Source organism: Priapulus caudatus, unplaced genomic scaffold, assembly GCF_000485595.1.
Source record: "Priapulus caudatus unplaced genomic scaffold, Priapulus_caudatus-5.0.1 Scaffold407, whole genome shotgun sequence".
Classification (NCBI taxonomy): domain Eukaryota; kingdom Metazoa; phylum Priapulida; class Priapulimorpha; order Priapulimorphida; family Priapulidae; genus Priapulus; species Priapulus caudatus.
Genome location: NW_014577468.1, coordinates 222186 through 242038, shown reverse-complemented (window position 1 = coordinate 242038; position 19853 = coordinate 222186). Strand labels below are relative to the sequence as shown.

The 19853-nt window shown below is 45.4% G+C and overlaps 2 protein-coding genes across 2 annotated transcripts in view; one reads left to right on the top strand and one right to left on the bottom strand.

The window, feature by feature from the left end:
• The window catches only part of LOC106810056, a 9603-nt gene extending 1031 nt beyond the window's left edge, over positions 1 to 8572 (bottom strand). The window contains exons 1-3 of the mRNA XM_014813321.1: positions 8357 to 8572; positions 6831 to 7348; positions 5918 to 6007 (exon numbers count right to left, since the gene is read on the bottom strand). Coding sequence (XP_014668807.1) covers positions 5918 to 6007; positions 6831 to 7218 — 478 coding nt within the window. The 5' untranslated portion in view covers positions 7219 to 7348; positions 8357 to 8572. The remainder of the gene's footprint in view (positions 1 to 5917; positions 6008 to 6830; positions 7349 to 8356) is intronic.
• Positions 8573 to 12280: 3708 nt separating this feature from the next.
• LOC106810055 (asparagine synthetase domain-containing protein 1-like) overlaps positions 12281 to 19853 on the top strand; it is a 12380-nt gene continuing 4807 nt past the window's right edge. Inside the window, exons 1-10 of the mRNA XM_014813320.1 lie at positions 12281 to 12401; positions 12997 to 13137; positions 13887 to 14365; positions 15160 to 15259; positions 15729 to 15919; positions 16766 to 16910; positions 17337 to 17404; positions 17856 to 17939; positions 18353 to 18443; positions 18994 to 19533. Of these exons, the coding sequence (XP_014668806.1) occupies positions 12360 to 12401; positions 12997 to 13137; positions 13887 to 14365; positions 15160 to 15259; positions 15729 to 15919; positions 16766 to 16910; positions 17337 to 17404; positions 17856 to 17939; positions 18353 to 18443; positions 18994 to 19533 (1881 nt within the window). The 5' untranslated portion in view covers positions 12281 to 12359. The remainder of the gene's footprint in view (positions 12402 to 12996; positions 13138 to 13886; positions 14366 to 15159; positions 15260 to 15728; positions 15920 to 16765; positions 16911 to 17336; positions 17405 to 17855; positions 17940 to 18352; positions 18444 to 18993; positions 19534 to 19853) is intronic.

The window sequence follows — 19853 nt, the reverse complement described above, 5'->3', positions numbered from 1 at the left end:
ACACACCCGCAGCGCACGCCACTTACGCGCGCGCCACCGCACACTACCACACACATCACACACACATTCACGCACGGCTGCGCGCGCGCGCGTCACACACACCCACACCCACACCACTGCGCACTAGCCGGCGCGCGCTACAGACACACACGCTAGCGTCGCTTTGACACGTACGTAGATGGCATTCCATACTAAGCCAACCAATCGCGAGTTCACAGAATTACTTAATACACTATAGTTCATCACTGGACGAACCAAGTCCCACCGTTGAAGCTATAATTGATAAAGTGGAGTGATGCTTTCAGTTGCTGCTTCTAGTAACTATAGCCGCGTACCGGGTTGCGCAGGCCTGTGCCTGCATGCACCGCTACGCGGAGCTATAGTTACTAGAGCTGCTTCAGTTGGGCAAATATTTGCCGCACTGTGTCCATTCGGTGAATATGTGAACAGATTTATTTTTTAGTAAACGGAGCAAGAAAGGAAAACGGGTTTAATTGAATGCGAATCGCTGACCAATGGGCTCGTGGATTGAATGTTTAAATTTTGTCATGCCGATAGGTTTTTTAAAGGGTTTACGTTGTTAGTTCATGTTTTACTCACAAGCAAAACCCTTGCGGAATATCTTACGTGGGTCCGAGTCAATACATGAAGTGGGATGTGATTTTGCAAGGTGATTGGGTGCTGAACAGAAATAGCTCCATTTGTTTGTTTTTTATTATGATCTAATATGCTACATGATCTCTAACGAACTGCGGAACTGTCAGCACAATTACCTTGTGTTGTTGTAATACTAGGTTATTATTGTGTAATTAATTATTTTGTCATCCGGTGTGTCGCTGTGCGATATATTTATTCTTGCAAGAGTGGCAAATCAGATAACCTCTGATGGATTACCTTGTGCTCACTCTTGTAGTTTTCTGCAGCTGGGGAATTTACGGAAGTTATGCTTGCAACATACTTCATGTTTAAACACTCGGTTGCATACATGATCACCTCAATATACCGAAATGCTAAATAATACCTTTTTAGGGCAAATAAATGGACCTAACCTGTAAGGATTACTTAATGCGTCCTTCTTTGGTATTTTCAGCTCCCAATCTTTGAAGCTTTTTTCTTGCTACAAAATACTTTATTCTCATTATTTACAAACCGTGTCTGCTACATGACACCACCATTAACTACGAATGCTAATATAAAATTAGAATGTATAGTTTTTATCTTCCTCTTACAATCACGCACGCACCGGCGAAGTAACATGGGACAAACCTGTTTATTGAAATTCAATATAATTGAAATAAATGCAACATAACAAATAAAGATGCAGTATCAATGCTTTTATAATCGCTTGTTGTGCAGCATGACGATTAAATTGATGCTATGGAGTTACATTACAACTGAGTCAATAAAACGGTATACAAATTTCTCACGTAACATTAACATGAAATGCTAATATACATACGTTAAAGCCGCACAATGCGGCAATCCAAACGCTATTTCTCCCAGTTACTAGAACTTAGCAAATAACTTCGTCTGACATGCATAATTCACACTACTCTTATTGACAAATACTCTATGTCCATCCATTGAACTGCGCTGTTTCCCGCAACAATGGAAAAGGATCGCACAGTGCGAAATCACGCGGAATCAAGGCGCGACTTACCCGGCCAACGCCTAATATTGCTCTTGTCAAACAACTGAGACATCACTGTGACTGCTTCACTACGCTTGTTTTTAATCTTTGCTGCGGCCGTACGCGCTTGTTACGCGCGGCACGCCTGCTCGTGTTGTTCGGGAGATGTGGACACGTCAACAACATTGGAGCTATTTTTCAATAATACCTTTTATAGAAACGCCGCAGTCAAATTGGAGCGAACTAGAGTTTATTTTAGTCATAGTAAGTGCCTGATTATGCATGACACGAGTATTGCCTAGCTCTTAGTACTGTCTGAGAATTAGCGTTGGCATTGCGCATTGCTTGCTGCTTTTAATAAATTATATATATATATACAGCGATAATACTACGCTAATAGCAATACACGGAATGTATCCTGCATGAAGTCACTGAACGTAACATACATGTGCAATTTCAGTTACTATGATGAAATGCATCTAAGCCCACTTTAGCAAAGGCATTTACACTGATAACCTTTTGCATGGGACTATGTCATGTATGCCAACGCACACACGTGGTATTCTGCCAACGATATCACACAAAGCGTATACAAGGAATACGCTATTCGGGATCGTGATAATAATAGATAATTATTATTCATCCTTACGTAATGTACGCGCATAGGGACACATCGATTTTCTGCAACATATCACACAAGCTTTATACAAGGAATAACATACTGGCATGGAGTGTATGCACATGTCTTGGTCAGATACCACTAGTATAGTATTTAATAATGCAGCAAACAGTCATCCTGATTAATCTATACACACTGATGGTATCATCCTAATGATATCTAGTCGTCCTCTTAGCAGGAGTAAAGAAAAAGTCTGCTAAAGGTCGGTTTAGGGAAAACAACCCTATGACTACATATACGATACCTCTTGGACATTTAGCTGCACGTTTGCACACTGTCACAGGCCTTTGAGATTTAAACACAACCCTATGACAACTCTATGAGAATTCTTGGTCACATTTGCACTCGGTCAGAGGCAGGTCCTGAGAATAGATTGACAATTGCGAATATTTATAATCCCTATATATCTCGTAAAAAAACAATATTTTTAATCTTACGAAACAGCAGCGCCAGCAGATCTGCGGCTCTCTGATGGTCTGTTGCTACGGCTTATAAACGTAACATTTAAGTCGTCGTAGTTGCACCATTTGTAGGCGCAGATTACTGATGATACGCAGATTGGTACACAATCATTTCAGCAACTTCTAGATTCTGCATTACCTCCAAATCCATTGGTGTGATTCAAATCGCCTATAGTGCGCTGAATCTCCTTTCGCTTTCTGGTCCTAACCCTATTAAAATTAAAAAAATATTATTGTTGTTATTACAATTGTTAGCTTATTAAATTCTGTTGCCCTAATAATATGCAATATTTTGCCGTTATGGGAAAACAAATAGTTATAATGCGATAAGATAGAAACTACAGAAAACACGCGTACATAATAAAAATCAGATGGGATTCCGTAGCTCCACGAGCCTTTGAGCTGTGACGCTTGCTGTAGGGCTGTTCGGCTATCCATGCGTTTATTTGGGTTTCATAGTATGGTATGTTGCCCCATTGAAGTATGACACACTCTGCGTCATTGCAGGCAGTTCAGGAATCCATGTTTAACCCTTCCTCTTGTAGGGTCAAAGGTTATTCAGACACTTACCTCTTCGCACTGTCAGTGGAAAGCACATTTCATGCGTCCTTTCTATAAAGTTGATAAAAATGGTTTAGGTCAGGCCCACTGAACAAAAAGTTTTCCACTCTGTCCGTATTATGGTCATGTTTTACTCAGAAATGTCTGATATCTGATCTTTCCCTACTGACCCTTTGACTCTGTGCACCTCAATTTCGCACTTGCGTGATGAGTTTCCTGCCCACATCACACTATACACTGAATATAAGAGCAATAGTCGAGACGTTAAGATTTGTGCACATTCCGTATTACTCCTAACCATTAGTTTAAGACGTGGGAAATATTCCCTCTTCTTTACACATTTTGAACCTTTGTTTCCTTGACCCCAAATTATTTCATCCTTTTCACGATCCCCCCGACGTACCGAATATCGTGATCGATATGGTCGACGCGGGTCATAGATTTGTGCCCAACTGTTAACGGACGCGATCTCCGGACAGCGACGCTCGGACGGACTACGACGGCACGCACGCACGGATCAATCATATCGATTCTACAGCTGCATCTGGACTACGTCGATGATCGCTAAAATACTACCTGATTACTGGGCGTAAGCACAAGACATTGAGATCTAGGATCTATTGTAGAGCTCTGCCATATAACTACTTTATTCCATTTTAAAAGTTTATAGAGGTGCTGAGGTTTTTACAATCATCTTTCGAAGTTCTCTTTCAACCATCTGGTTACTTTCATTCGACATACAGTCTACCTGGCGCGGATCAAAGGTAGCCTCTAGTCCATCATCATTTCCAGTAGGTATGTTCTAAAACAAACGCTTAGCGACAAAGCGACTGCAGAGTCAAGCCACGTGCCCGTAAAACACGGTACAGCACGTGACCGACGCAACCGCACCTAGCACGGTATCTAGAGAGGCGATCTCTTGCTGCGAGCCAGACGATGCCTCAGCCTCCTCATCCTCACTCTCGGCCACTGCAGCGAAGCATCGCTCCTAGCAACGCCGACGCGGACGCCGGGTGACGTGCAACGACGCAGGCTCCCGCGTCTGTTCACGACCGGTGCGCCGACACTCGCAGCGGAATCCGCTTCCTTACCGTGCAAGCGTCCCGCGTACAGGGCGGCGGCGCCGCAGGCATTCTGTTCGCCGCGGGAAGCGTGGCGCCGCGGCGCGAACGAGGCATGGTCCGCACAGCGTTTCCCTGGGAACGAACCTCGATCCCTTTCTCGACTCGCTTCTCCGCGTCGGGCGGCGAGCATGGACACCTCTCCGTCTGAGCCGCCACGCGGCGTCGCCCCCCGTCGCAGCAGTGGTGGCCCACCTCTGCGTGGCGCCCGCGACGGACGGCTCTGGTCTGCGCGGCGCCCCGCCGATACCTCTGTCGCGTCTGTGCACGGCCGGGGGCCTTTCGCGCTGCCGCGGGGGGCCGGCGGGCTGTGGTTGTTGAGAACAGGGTGAGGTGAACGCCGGTCGCTCGCGGGCGGCGAGGCAGCCGACCGTACTGAAACGCCGTAACCGGCCCGGCCCGGCGGGGCTGGCCTTGGTTGGTCACTGTGAAACGCCCTCCGTACCGCGGTCGCGCTGTGTGGTGGTGTTGTGGGTGTGGTGTTGCTTGTGTCAACCGCACTATGGAGCGGGGAGAGGCGGCTTGCCGTCAGCCCGCTGCAGCGACGCCATGTCGCTCTAGGAGACGTGGTTCACCTGTCGAACTGCCAATGAGGCGCGCCGTCCGCACGCAGCCTGAGGACGTCGCATAGGGATCCGCGGCCCTGCTGGCATGCGATGGCGCTCGACCGGGCGCGGCGTCATTCCGTCTCCTTGCGTCGGCCCGACTTAGCGTACTTTCTGCGACTGACGAATTGGGGTGCAACTGAGGGCACGCTTGTGTCTGGGCGCTGCGGTGCCGGCGACGGCTGCAAACTGCTATGGTTTTGTTGCAGGCGTTGGGCTATTGCGTTCCGGGTTAGCCGTTTTGACTGCATTAGGTTGTAGTGCTTGCGCGGTTAGTCCGGTATATGTGGAGTGGTCGAGGGGGTTTGCGCGGTTCATTGCACATGCATGTCCCTCTGAGCAGTAAGCTCTGGTTTTTAACACTGGACGACGAATCGAACTGAGGTTCCCCGGCGTTTTTCTGCGCACCGCGGCGCGTGGCTGCGATTTCAATTGTTTGCGGCGCTGGGAAATCTCTTGGGTGTTTCGGAGAAACATCGCATGCCCGTCGAGCTCCAGCGTCTGAGAGACTGCTTTCCGTGCACGGTACCGTTTGCACGTCAGGTATTACTCTTGATACAGCTTATGGTGTAAGCCCACACCCATGCTACACACAAAACATAAGTTTAGCGTGCGTATACAACTTAATATCCTATTACTACCTATGGTGTGGCTGCTTATGTGCCGACGAGATTGGGCTTCTAAGCAACGCTGCTGCTGCTGGAATCTCCCTAGTGCTATCACTAAACAGAAGGATGCCTGAATAGAGTTATTTTTATCTTTCATTATCTTCGATTCATTATCAATTCTAATTTAATTTTATCGTTCTATCCCTAGAGTACTCTGTGGTGTTCGCTTCATCTACTTCTGATGTCACTCACCGATCACTGGCTGCTCCCCTTTTCGGAGGTCCGTCACCCTGTACTCGGTTGGGATGTCTCCTATGTCACTTCCACGCAGCACAACGGGTCCTGCTAATGACGATAAAGATCGCGCGAATGAGTGACACTGCTCTATCGAGCCTCAGACTGATACTTGAGAGAAGTTTTTCTCTTACTCATGCTGTTGAGTTGTAGCCCCTTGAGCATCACATCTTAACATCGCATGCAGGATAAGGTCAAGTCATTATTATACAATGATCACTCGGAGGATGTCAAGTGCCCTTTATACTACAGTATAGACAGGCAGCTGTTCTAGGGGAGGTGCTTCTGTAACACGTACGTGTTAAACTGAACAGCTATGGAAAGCGACTTGGCCCCATATCGATGAACTTGAATACATTACCCCTTCACATATCACATCATATTCTAGCTCTACCGGTGTAGCCCCTTCACTCGCGCTGCAGAGTGGTTTGCTCACGCCCCGTAGCAGGAGCGAAGGGGCTACACCAGTTGAGCTAATCATATTCAGGCTTTAAAGGAATACATTTACCACCAAAAGCAAACACTATATCGTTGTTTGTTATGCTGCATGAGTAAATAAACGTTAATGGCTGGAAAACGTGTATAAAGAAGGTGAGGAACAAGAGAAGGAAAGGGAGGAGGAAGAGGACGTGGGGGATGAGGATGAGAAGATGGGGGAAGGTGAAGAGAAAAGAGAGAAGGGTGACGAGGAAGAAGGGAAGGGAAAGGAAGAACAAGAGGACCAGAAAGAGGAGAAGGCAGAAGAACAAGAAGAAGAAGAAGAGGGGGAGAGGAGGAAAAGGGACATGGAAGAGATGGCGAAAAACGACGAAGGAGAAGAGAAACAGACGAAAACACAATAATCGAGGACAAAAGAAGAAGACCGCTTTACCCAATGCCACGCCGTACTGCATCGCTGCCGCCGGATCCGCTACTTGCTGGCATCCCTGCTTCCCCACGGAGTCGCCACCGTCACCCAAAGCCACGCCCACTTCCTCTCCGCTTCTTTCTGCGTTGACGAAGCCCTGGAGGTAGCGGTCCCACCAGAGGGGGCCTCGCGATCGCAACCTTCTCGCCGCCAGGTCCCGCTGGTTGCCCTGGCTCTGCTGCGCAGGGTATTGGGTTTTCGCGTGCGACGCCCTCTGTTGCCAAATCCTCAGCGCGTCGGCATCGTTGCTGTCGTCGTCGACGACGACATCGTCAACGGTAGCTCGGCTGAGCATGTGAGAAAGGATCTGGTCGACGGCGGACATCCCCGTTCTGCTGCCCCAGTTGTACATGACGGTGGGTGTTTTTTTAGGGGGGCCTGATTTTGCAGTGCAGCTAGACGTGTCTATACTACTAGTACTAGTATAGTATACTAATCCAGAAGCTGCTATACTCACTCACTGATCACTGTCTCACGAGTTCCTATAATAAAATGATACGCAATGAGTAATTATAAGTGAATACGAATTGTGTTATTTACTATCGATAGTCCTCTACACAACGTTAACACTGTCACAAGTTCAGGATCACCGCAGGAACACCAGTATGTACACCGATACTATACAGACTGTGCCCTATACTTTTTTTTATAATCTGACTCTATTCCACCATGTTCAGTGTTCGGTACCAGCTATATGCCTGGTATCAGAAACGATTCTTGTGCGCTAAACTAACACTGTAACAGTAACAAAAGCTGTCTGTGACTAAAGTAACACTGTAACAATAACAAAAGCTGTAACTATTCTAAAGTAACAGTAACTGATTAATTGAGAGAGAGGCGCTTGCGGTCAGGCGAATTTTCCGCTGCGCCTGCTCTGATTTTCTCCGAACATCGCCATTTCTAACAACAATAACATAGGTACTGGCACTTGGTCCACGATCTGCGATAATAGAATACTATTACAGTAAAACGAATTTTCGAATGATGCTATTTTAACACCAACATTTCTCTACAACATACTCCCAGCTAACAACTCTACTTAAGCATCACCACACGCATCAGTGTCAGAAAACGATCAGCGAACAGTAACGTAACCGTTACGATCACAGTCACTTGGAGCGTTTCAATAAATTATAATGCTAAATAAATACGAAATCTATTTACTACCAAAGTTTCCTATACCAACCAAACACAACTATATTTATGGGTCAGTGTGCAGCGGCAGCAATGGCGGCAGCCAGTATTTGTTGTAGATGGACGGCATTTACAGGAAATTGTCGGCAATAATAGTTGAAAGAGAGTATAGAAACATTAAGACTTTGGTAGTAAATAGATTCGATTTTATTTTAGCAATTAAATTTTATTGAAACGCTCCAAGTGCCTGTGGTTACGATACCAACTAGGCTCTTCGACAATCGACAATGCTTGCCCTAACTGAACTGTTGCCTTGCCTAGCTGTATTATTAGCATTAATTTACAGTAATACTAACACAATATTCGCCGACTGAAGGAACTTGCTTGTGTCCGGTCGAACTTCGCGCGAATTTTACACGTGCGATCTTCCCCAACTCCGGTTCCGTCTGCTCTGGTTTTTCTCTGAACGGTGAAGTTGAACGTCGTTTACTCACTCTCCATTCATCGCTCACGAGTGACGATGTTGGCAGTTTGGCACTTGGCAGCCGGTTTGGCAGCTTGCCATTTCTCTCCGCCCACGCGTCTGCTCTCGCAATAATGTGACGTCACATATCACGCGGCTATCTTCTAGTGTCAATGTATCTTTATATTTTTTAGACTTTATCGTAGGTATATATAGGTTCTATTACAGGTATATCTTCTATATATTTTATTAGCGTTAGGTTCTATATCTTATGTCTCTATATTATATATATTATTTCTATGAATGTGACACTGTGCATAGGTTAGAAATTATTTCCGCCGAGAGATGGCGCAGCGATGTCATAAATATCAAAGTATGTACAAGCCGCACATGGTTGAGTTCATTCATTTCACTTTTAGACGTTTCATTCAGTTTCAGCCTTTCATATGTTTGTTAGTGTCGTGAATATAACCTTAGCTTAATGCTTGTTTCGCTTTCTGAGGTACTAATGGTGTGGTCTTGTAGCCACTTGTAGGGTCATGGTGTGACAACTGACATCATAATATATTCTGTTATTCATCATTAACATATGATAATAATATTAATAATTAATATTGATATACATATTAGCCATGAGAAGATAAAATCCGCGTTTACCGTCATCCGCCCGCATGCCCGCTTTGTTCCGCCCAAAAAGTCATATAATTACAAAAATTTCAATTATTTGGAAAAAATATTCCGCTCACTGAAACATAAATACTATTAATAGACTAATCACACAGGTGTACTTAGCCTAAAACGGCAATTCTGATAGATTTTGAACAAGCTTGGGCAGTCCGGATTGTAATTGCCACGTTCTTCTTAACCCTATAGACATATATCAGAGGCGCCGGAATAAAGATTTGCGAAAAAAACCCGAAGACTAATGACACCTTCAAACCGAAAATTATTGTCTGTCTATAATAAAATATTATTATATTTATTGTCCTGTTAGTTCACTGTATTTTAACAACAGCCTGAAAAATAAAAATAATGAATAATAAAGAGCGGGCCGGCTAGATCTTGTTTATTGTCTGTACTGTATTCACTGTATATTCAGCCTGAAAAAATTAATTAATGAATTAAGAATAATGAAAAACAAGCCTCATCACGTTTTAAATCCTTGGTACGGTAAAACCGGATTTTTATTCTCATGGCCTTATGACTAATTTCCCTCTACTACCCCAGTTGTGGATCTGGAGGGGGTGGTGTGTTACAAGCTCCCGTTCACTGTTCAGCCACTGTTATGATGCTAGTAAAATGGGGCCAAACATAAAAAAGTCAGTCTGCAAGTTGAGCAAGTAATAGTGATACAGTGTCAGTGATAGAAACTAGGGATTTCCCCTGTGACCACAGAGCTGCCTGAATTTTCCAGGTGCGAGGTGGCATACCCCTGCGATCCACCGCTGAGCATACCACGTGTGCCTTCGGCCTCCCTTCACTCAAATATTGAACCCCCACCCCCCGTCCTCCAAAGCTAGATCCTCAAGAGATCGTAGATCCTGGACGGGCTATAACTCTACCAGCTCTGGTGATCACAGCTCTGTGCGCGGCAGATCCAACGAGGGTTATACTGGATACAATAATGTAGCCCAATCCGTAACTCTTGTTGGGTTACATTATTGTATGTAGGTTATACTCTACTATAACTAATTAACTGTTAGTCAGAGTTTGATGGAGGTTTTTCTATTTTGTAGATTCGGCACTACGTCGTTGCAGCCGCTGTTGATAGAAAATGTGTGGAATTCTGGCCTCATTGTAGCATTGAGATCAAAGTTCGGACATATGCCATATAGTAGTTGAACTCTGGTAATTGTATCCCCGCGACGAGCAGTCGGCAGGGATACGATGGTTTCATGTCTGTACAGGCTGCCGCCGAGAGATTTCCCTTTCCGCTGCTATACCTCAGACCTTGCCCCTAATTGACCTAAGCCGTGTACCAAACTTGGGCTCTATTAACAATCTTGGGGAGAAGGTCGGCCAGAGTACCAAAACCAGAGTCACTGCGACTTTATTTGACCTTGATCATATTCCTTATCCTGCTCTGTAACTCGGCCCTAATTGCCTATGCGCTACCAAGTGATCTAACTTACACATCTTGGGATAAGGTGAGCACGCGTACGAAAACCAGGTCACTGCGACCTTTATTTGACCTTTACCTTGACCTTGATCACTATTTCCCTTTCGCTCTGTAAACTCCGGCCCCTAATTGACCTAGCCGGTACCCAAACTTTGTCTACTGTATCACACTCTTGGGGAAAGGTGGGCAGCGTAACCGAAAACCAGTCACTTACCACTTGTTTTGACTTTTACCTTGACCTTCGCATTATATTTCCCTTCCGCTCTATATACTCGCCCTTGAATTTGACCCTAGCGGCTACCAAACTTTGGTATACTTACACATTATCTGAGAATGGTGTGTCCGTGTGACCGAAACCAGGTTCACTGTTAACCTTTAATTTGACATTGACTTTAGACCTTGCACTTCAGATCATATTCCCGTTCCCGCTCTAACACTCGGCTCTAAAATTGAACCTCAGCGCGACAATAAATTCAGTATATCTTACACATCTTGGGGAAAAACGTGAGATACATGTAGTTGGCGACCAACTGCAATTCTCTCTGTTATATTTACTTAACAACATTTTTAGACACATGTCTCATGAACTGTGACTAGGTGTTCAGAAAAGCAGTACTCAGCCTACACTCAGTAACTACACCATGATACCGTTTTTGCAGCAATTTATTTTACATTCAGGTTGAGCTGCTTGACGTCGCTTTAATCAGCAGAAAATTCATGCGAATCTATCACACGGATATCCCGATCAGTGCCTGATCTTCGCCCGTGGTTTGACAACGCTCAGTGGACAGATCATCTCCGTTTCAATTCAAGTTGGACGCTACACGGGCTGCCGCAGCGGCGGTGTTCTGGGCCCGGATGTTCCTGCACAATGCTGAGGAGCGACCTGTACAGCAACCGGCTCGGTGAGAACGATTCCGCGAAACCTGCTTCTGTGGAACGGGAAAGAAACCTTCGGTGGCGATCACAAATGCAGCGTTTAACAAGTTCACAGCGTACAACATACGTCACTTTTAAAGTTTTGTCTTGTAAGTTTGTATACACGTGAAACGGGGGATGCAGAATAAGGACACATGTCACTTTAAATTTTTTTTCTGTAATTTGTTATCCAGTATGGAACAATGTGAAATGAGATCGTAGTCACACCTTTGACTTTACAACATGTGCTGGTAATTGTTTATCAGAAAAAGTGAAACCACATGACCTGAATCATTTCATTCCCGTTCTTTGCGGTACGAAAGCCCACAGCTCACGGCTTCTGCGATCTTCGATTTCCTCGTTTTATGATCCTCCAATCAGAAATTATTCCTGATTGCTACGTAGTATAACTCTACATCAAGCAGGTCTAACAACACAGTGAACACCCGAAGCTAAGCAATCCTACAAATCCAGACCATCGACTTGTTATTTATATCAGGAAGTGTATAATATAGAGCATATATATATATAATTAATATTATAAGTATATATATCAAGAGTAAGATAATAACACTGTGTTATATTCTACTCTTGAATATTATATATATATATTATATATATATAATATGATCATTAATATAGATATATATATATAGAGAGAGTTATCATATATATCATCATAACATAGATATCATAGAGATATATCATATAGCGATATCTCTATATTATACACTCCTGATTGTATCATGTCGTTATTTGGCATGATGATTGTTGGCAGGTGGCAGATGAAAGCAATGATAGCGCAGTGTTACTCACCACGCTGGAGAGATGCGCGAGTCCCACTTCTATTCTGAGCGTGATGTCGAGCATCGAAGGTCCGTGGGCTTTCGTGTACTGGCAGGTATACAATATCTATCAGATTTTTTTCTCCATGAAAAAAGTCTTCTGTACATGTATTTGTATTTGAATTACATGCCGTAAAGATTTAATAATAGTAGTACCAGAGTGCAAGCAACGCTTCTTTGTTGTAGCACTCACGTGTGTTTAGTACATGAGTATCAGCCTTCCACGCTTGTCACATTGCATAGGTGTAAACGCACAGAGAGTAGGCCTATGGACTTCCAAAACAAACCCTCTTGGGCTGTGGTGACAGTTTATTAATAATGTGCGCAGATGTGATAATTTCAGAAAGCGTGTTACGTTTTAAAAGTGCGGATGACGTTTCCGGTAACGCATACATTGTGCCTGCAGGTTTTGACCGATATGGAAAGGCTATGGTTTGGTATAGATCATTATGTATAGAGAGGTATAGAACATTATTAACATTGGGCATGTATATAATATCAGGAGTGAATAATAATAGATAAACTATCTAATAATAATAATCTATTATGATTCACTCCTGATAATACGTATGTAAGTGTATAATATATATATATAAGGCATCTATGTATAATATGTATATAAGGCATACATTCTGTGTGCTTTTCGCGTAGCACGATGAGAGGAGACTGTGGTTCGGTAGAGACGTTTTTGGGCGACGCAGCTTGCTCCTCCATCTCCCCGACCACGAAGGAGATCATCTGCAGCTGTGCTCCGTGGCGGAGAAGCCATCGCGTGATTCTCCTACGCACAAGGTAAGCAGCGATTCTTCCGAAGTGATGCCGTTAATGCTGCTGCTGCTGCTGCTACTGCTGCTGGTGGTGATGCTAGTGGTGATGCTGCGGCTGCTGCTACTGCTGCTTGTGGTGGTGATGCTAGTGGTGATGCTGCTGCTGCTGCTACTGCTGCTTGTGGTGGTGATGCTAGTGGTGATGCTGCGGCTGCTGCTACTGCTGCTTGTGGTGGTGATGCTAGTGGTGATGCTGCTGCTGGCTGTAAGCTGGCTGCTTGTGGTGGTGATGCTGGTGGTGATGCTCGCTGGTGCTTGCTGCTACTTGCTGGCTTGTGTGTGGTGGATGCTGGATGGTGATGCTAGTGTGGATGCTGCTGCTGGCTTGTAGTGCTGCTTGTGGTGGTGATGCTAGTGGTGATGGCTCTACTGCTGCTTTAGTGAAGATGCTGCTACTGCTGCTTTGTGGCAGTGATGCTGCTGCTTGCTGGCTACTGCTGCTGCTTCTACCAGCTGCGCGCACTGGTACTGCATGCTACTGCATATTCCAGTTGGCTGCTGGATGCTACTTCTGTGTTCAATTCTTCTGTTTACTGCTGTTGCCATACAACGTTTGGACATCATGCCGTCGTGAACACACTAGCGCGTCTAACGTACGCGTTAGTCCAAGGTTCGTGAAGCTTGGCGCAACGTCATCTACGCGGCTGGATGTTGGCGACGCGACCTTGCGACCGTCTCCGCGCGTCGCAACCTCAACCCGTGGTCACTTCGCAGAGCCCTCCTGCCTGCGACCGTTCCCATGGCGACGACCTCTCCGCGACCTTTCCCGCCTCCGACTTCCTCCCGCTGCGGTTGGTCGTCGGCGAGGCGGTGGCGTCGCGGGTCGGGGCCCCGGAGGCGCGCGTCCCGCTGGCGGGGGACGCCGCGTGGGTTGAGAGGACGGAGGAGGGGCTCCGGAGGGGCGGCGACGGCGTGTCGCTGGGTTCATGCGTCGACGCGGCCGCGCAGACAACCGCGGGGGAGCTGGAGGGGGTGCTGGCGGAGGCCGTGCGGGTACGCGTGCACCGCCAGGGGGCGCCGTGCCCCGCCTGCGCCGCCGCGAGACTCCGCCGGGTGGCAGACGACAATGGGCAGAGCGACGATGCACGTTCGTCAGTCCAAGGACGTGCAAAAGTCGTTTGCGGACACGCCAAGGTCGCGGTGTTGTTCTCCGGTGGTCTGGATTCGGCTGTTATCGCCGCGCTTGCTGACCGGTGCGTAGATGGAGGAAGATCGTTAGATGTTTACCTCGTTGTTTCTCTGTTTTCTGTCGCTTTGTTTAGCCATCGCTCTCTGTTCTTTTTCGCGCTCTCTCTCTCCCCTCTCTCTCTCTTTATCTCTATCTATCTATCTCTCTCTCTCTCTCTCTTTATCTCCCTCTCACTCTCTCCTCCTCTCTCTCTTCTCTCCTCTCTCTCTCCTCTTCATCTACTCATCTGTCTCTCTTCTCTCTCTCTCTCTCTCTCTCTCTCTCTCTCTCTCTCTCTCTCTCTCTGTTTCTCTCTCAATCTCTCTTTCACTCTCTTTCTTTTTCTCTCTTTCTCGCTCGCTTGCTCAGCCCTTTTCATCTTTCCTTGCTCTGTTTCATCCTTCTTCTTGGGCTTCTTAATTATAGGCTTCCCCCTCTCCATTTTGTTCTCATAGTCAAGTTTTATTTCCATTTTTGCACATGCAAGTACACGCCATCTTGTACCCGGTCTCTCTGGTTTCACCCACAATACGTTGTTGAGATATAGTAGTGATAGCAGGCACCTATCAATAGGGCCCATTGTGCTCTACTTACCCTGTACCCCAATTTTAGTCAAAGTATTTCATCATATTGTGTATTTATTTAATATTTAACCGTTCTGTTGCTGTGAGACGGCCATGTGGAAGATAGGTCCGCGCCAATTTATTGTGTCTGTACCTAACATGTTTTACCGTCGTTAAATAAAGTTTTTACTTACTTACTTACTGCAGTAGATGTATATTCTTGCATTCACGCCTACTGTGTGTGTGTGTGTTACAGGTTTGTACCGGCTGGAGAACCTATAGATCTGTTGAATGTTGCCTTTGAGCTGCGAAGCAACAGCGCTGCAAACACAAACGCAAGGAAAGCGAAGAACAAGGTACATAAGGTGTTCGCCATCGATGTTGAAATCGATTGCAGGGATTGGTGTAAAGATCTAGATTCGAGCATAGATAGTAGATACATGCTATGATCAATTGTGTCAAGACTCGATCTAGAGGATTAGTGTTCATGTAATTTTGATACTGTATCTGTGTACAGGCACGCACAGGCAGACGAATGAATGGACGGACATACACACAGACATAAAGACAGACAGACGTACAGACAGGCCGACATACAGACAGATGTTATCAGGAGTAGATAATAGGGAATTCCCTATAATCTACTCCTGAAATGTTATCTACTCTTGGTTGTGAATATGTTGAGTACATGCATTTACATCACTAATGAATATATATATATATATATATATATATACGAGAATAGAAGACCCCTCTATCATAGCCCATGAAAACCCTATATACAAAGCCGCCTCCAAACACTGAACTTGTTGACAAACTTTACAGCCGCGCAGCGAGGAGGAGAGCTCCGAGGGAGATGCCGGCGGGGGCAGTCGGGACACGGAGGAGAGGAACTTTGCGGTTCCCGACAGGGAGACCGGGAAGCTGGTGCTTGGGGAGCTACGGCGTATCTCCCCCACGCGGCCGTGGAACTTTGTGATGATTGACGTCACGAAGGAGGAACTACGGAGGAAGCGGTGGGTTCTCCCCCTCTCCCCCTCTCCCCCCGTCCGTGCATCCCAGTAACCTGCGGTGATAGACGCCCACATAAAGGAAATAAAAACAATAAATACAAAGTATAAGACAAAGACTATAGACTATATAGGAGTATAATTAGAAATAACAAGACGCCATGCAGAGAAATGCAGCGTTGACCCTTGAAACAAATACGATGAATGATAGAGAGAAGGTAATTAATAGAATAAATACGTAAATGGAATGGGAGAATAATCGAAAACTACCTTTACACTGGATATAATGGAAAATTATCCACTCGGCCATAAAATTATCCTTTATTTGGTTTTTTATTTTGTAAATATCTAAAAGAAAAAATAGTATTCCGTTGCTCTTACTTTATTGGATCACCAAATTTTCTTTGCCCCAAAAATTGCCGCAGACAAGGCAAAAATGCCCTCTCTCCAATAATTTGCTCAGGCTATTGTTCGTTTGTATCTCACCAGATGCTTGATTTACAAGTGCACATAGTTGATAAATTATGACTAGACTTTTTAGTTGGTCAATGTTCATGTCATATTGATATAGTTACCTTCGCCCAACGGAGTTGGAGGAGGTTATGTTTTCGCTCTTGTGTGTTTGTATGTTCGCGTGTTCGTGTGTTCGCGCGATCGATATTAGCGCGGCAGTCGATCAATATCACCCAGCGAGCCAGCGAGGCAGCAAGCATGTCGCTGGCGGAGGTATGCACTCTCCGTGAGTGCACTCTGTCTAGTTAATGTATTTGCTGGAGCTCTGTGCGCGTTTATTGGTGGTGGTCACGAGCAAGCGTTTGTAATGTTTTTTGTAATTGTGTTTCCGTCGTTCAGGGCCGAGATTATTTCGCACCTCGTGTATCCGTTGGACACGGTGCTGGACGACAGCATAGGTTGCGCCATCTGGTTTGCTGCTCGAGGCGTGGGACGCGTTGTCATGGAGACGGGTGCGACGGAAATTTACCGAAGCCTGGCCAGGGTATGTACCCCTATATATATATATATATATATATATCTGGAGTAGATAATAGATAACAGATTCTCTATTATCTACTCCCGATATATATATATATATGTATATTGTTTAGCCCTAACCTACAATTAAAATGTACTACATCTATCAGGGTTTTAAGGTAAGTGCAGCAAACAGCAACAACTTCAGGCCAAAAAATTTCTAATAAATGATGAAGCACCAAAGATTTAGTGCGGGCGAGTAAATTTGCTGCCTGCCTTTTTCTCTGGAAGCAAGTAGTTGCTGCCTGGTAAAAATTTCTAACCCCGATCGATGTGTGAACGCTAATATCAATGTATTATCCATTTTATTATTATCGGTCTGTTTTTGACAGGGTTGTTATATAGAGCCTGTATCACTGAGTCTGGTCATGTTTACTTTTTTCGTCTATAGGTGGTGCTAGTGGGCATGGGAGCAGACGAACAGCTGGCTGGTTATTCTCGGCATAGAACGAAATACAGGTTTGTGTGAAAAATACAACTCAGTACATGCACCGCACATTGCCCCCTCCACTCACTCACGGAACCGTTTATAATAACAACAACAACAAATTTCAAGTTTAAATTACATTATAAACTAGTTGTGTGGGAATACATAGTATTTTTATAATACACCTTGGCACAACCGAAAGAATAACAGTACATAATAAGAAACAACAACATTAAGTTTATTATTATTAATAATAATAATAGTAACAATAATAGTAGTATGAGTACATATTTAATAAAACTCTAAACCTGTCAGGATAACTTTCAAACGATGTCTTGGTAGTCTTGAGCACGCTTCACTGATCTGCGTGCACCGGTTCCTATTCACACACTTTCCTAATTCCGTAACATGAGTCTTTTTGAGGCTTGTTCGAGCGCGGCAGCAGCGGACGCGCATATCAGTGATGTGTTTCTGTGTCGGCAGAGAGAGCGGCTGGTCGGGTCTCGTACGCGAGGTGGAGATGGAGGTGTCACGGATCAGCGAGAGAAACCTGGGACGAGATGACAGGTAAGTTGCACCTGTTCTCACCTGTTCTCGCATGTTCTCGCCTGTTCTCACCTGTTCTCGCCTGTTCTCGCATGTTCTCACCTGTTCTCGCATGTTCTCACCTGTTCTCACCTATACTCGCATGTTCTCACCTGTTCTCGCATGTTCTCACCTGTTCTCGCATGTTCTCACCTGTTCTCACCTGTTCTCACCTGTTCTCACCTGTTCTCACCTGTTCTCATCTCATGCTTGCAGTACTGCTCTCGTATCACTGTTGAACGAATGTAGTTTTAGCAGGAAAACTGGAAACAATATGTGTGATATATATACATATACACGAAAACCCATATATATATTTGTTTGTTTGTTTATATACATGGAGTTTCGTGCGTTCATGTGTTAACTAACATCAGCAATACCTTGACTTGTTACAGAATCATCTGTGATCACGGCAAGGAGGCAAGGTTCCCCTTCCTCGATGAAAATGTTGTGTCTTTCCTCAACTCACTGCCCATGTGGAAAAAGGTGTGTGAACACATATACGGACAGATAAGTCGTTTGTTGTTTATATAATCGACAACAGACTTTTCAACAGTGATAGTTGATGATGTCAACAGATCTGTGTGGTGATTGTTTCTACGCGATTATGTTTTTAAAAGAGGATGTGTTTGATCAATTTTTGAAATAGTTAGCATTCTTTTATCAGTACAAATTTCACCAGCAAAGTTTCTATAATGTAAATGTTCAACCTTTTCTCTTCTCATTCTCGCTCACTCTTCCGCTCAGTTCTCACTTTCCCTTACCCGTCATTCATTCTCACTCTTTCTAGAGCAACCTAGCTCGCACTGTGTATTGCAAATTGCCTTCCATTCTTAGATTTTCCCACGTAGAGAAGATATGCGATTATACGTATAAACCATTTACTCCATGTGTAATATATATATCTACTGAGATGTATACACATAATTATTATATACATAAATATAGATATGTATATATACATACACACACATATACATAGATTCATACCTACATACATACATTCATATATGTGCACCTTCTCTCTCTCCGGCAGGCCCTCCTCTCTCTCCCGCGGGGCGTCGGGGAGAAGCTGCTCCTGCGGCTCGTCGCGGAGAATCTCGGGCTTCCTCTCGCTGCGCGGCTTCCCAAGCGAGCAATCCAGTTCGGCTCTCGCATCGCCAAGCTGGAGAACAGCAGGGAGAAAGCCTCGGATGTGTGCGCTCGCTTAAAGACAGAGAAGGAGAAAGGAAAGGAGGAGGAGGAGGGGAAAGCCTCAGACGTGTGCGCTCGCTTAAAGACAGAGGAGGAGGGGGAGGAGGAGGAGGAGGGGAAAGCCTCGGATGTGTGCGCTCGCTTAACGACAGAGGAGGAAGGGGAAGAGGAGGAGGAGGGGAAAGCCTCGAATGTGTGCGCTCGCTTAAAGACAGAGAAGGAGGAGGGGAAGGAGGAAGAGGAGGAGAAAGCCTTAGACGTGTGCGCTCACTTAAAGACAGAGCAGGAGGAGGGGGAGGAGGAGGGGAAGGAGACCAGCAGGGAGAGGGCCTCGGATGTGTGCGCTCGCTTAAAGACAGAGAAGGGAGAGGGCCTCGGATGTGTGCGCTCGCTTAAAGACAGAGAAGGAGGAGGAGGAGGGGAAGCCTCAGACGTGTGCGCTCGCTTAAAGACAGAGGAGGAGGGGAAGGAGGAGGATCAGAGGGAGGGGGTGGAGGCTGCCTGTGATCGATGAGAGGTCTGGAAGAACTGGGGCTTCTTCTTGTTTTGTTTTTGTTTCCTTGTCCACATTGCTACACGCCGTTGTTTTTGTTTCTGTTGCTTACGTGCTACGTATTGTCGTTCCTGTTGTTTCTGTTGCTTACGTGCTACGTATTGTCGTTCCTGTTGTTTCTGTTGCTTACGTGCTACGTATTGTCGTTC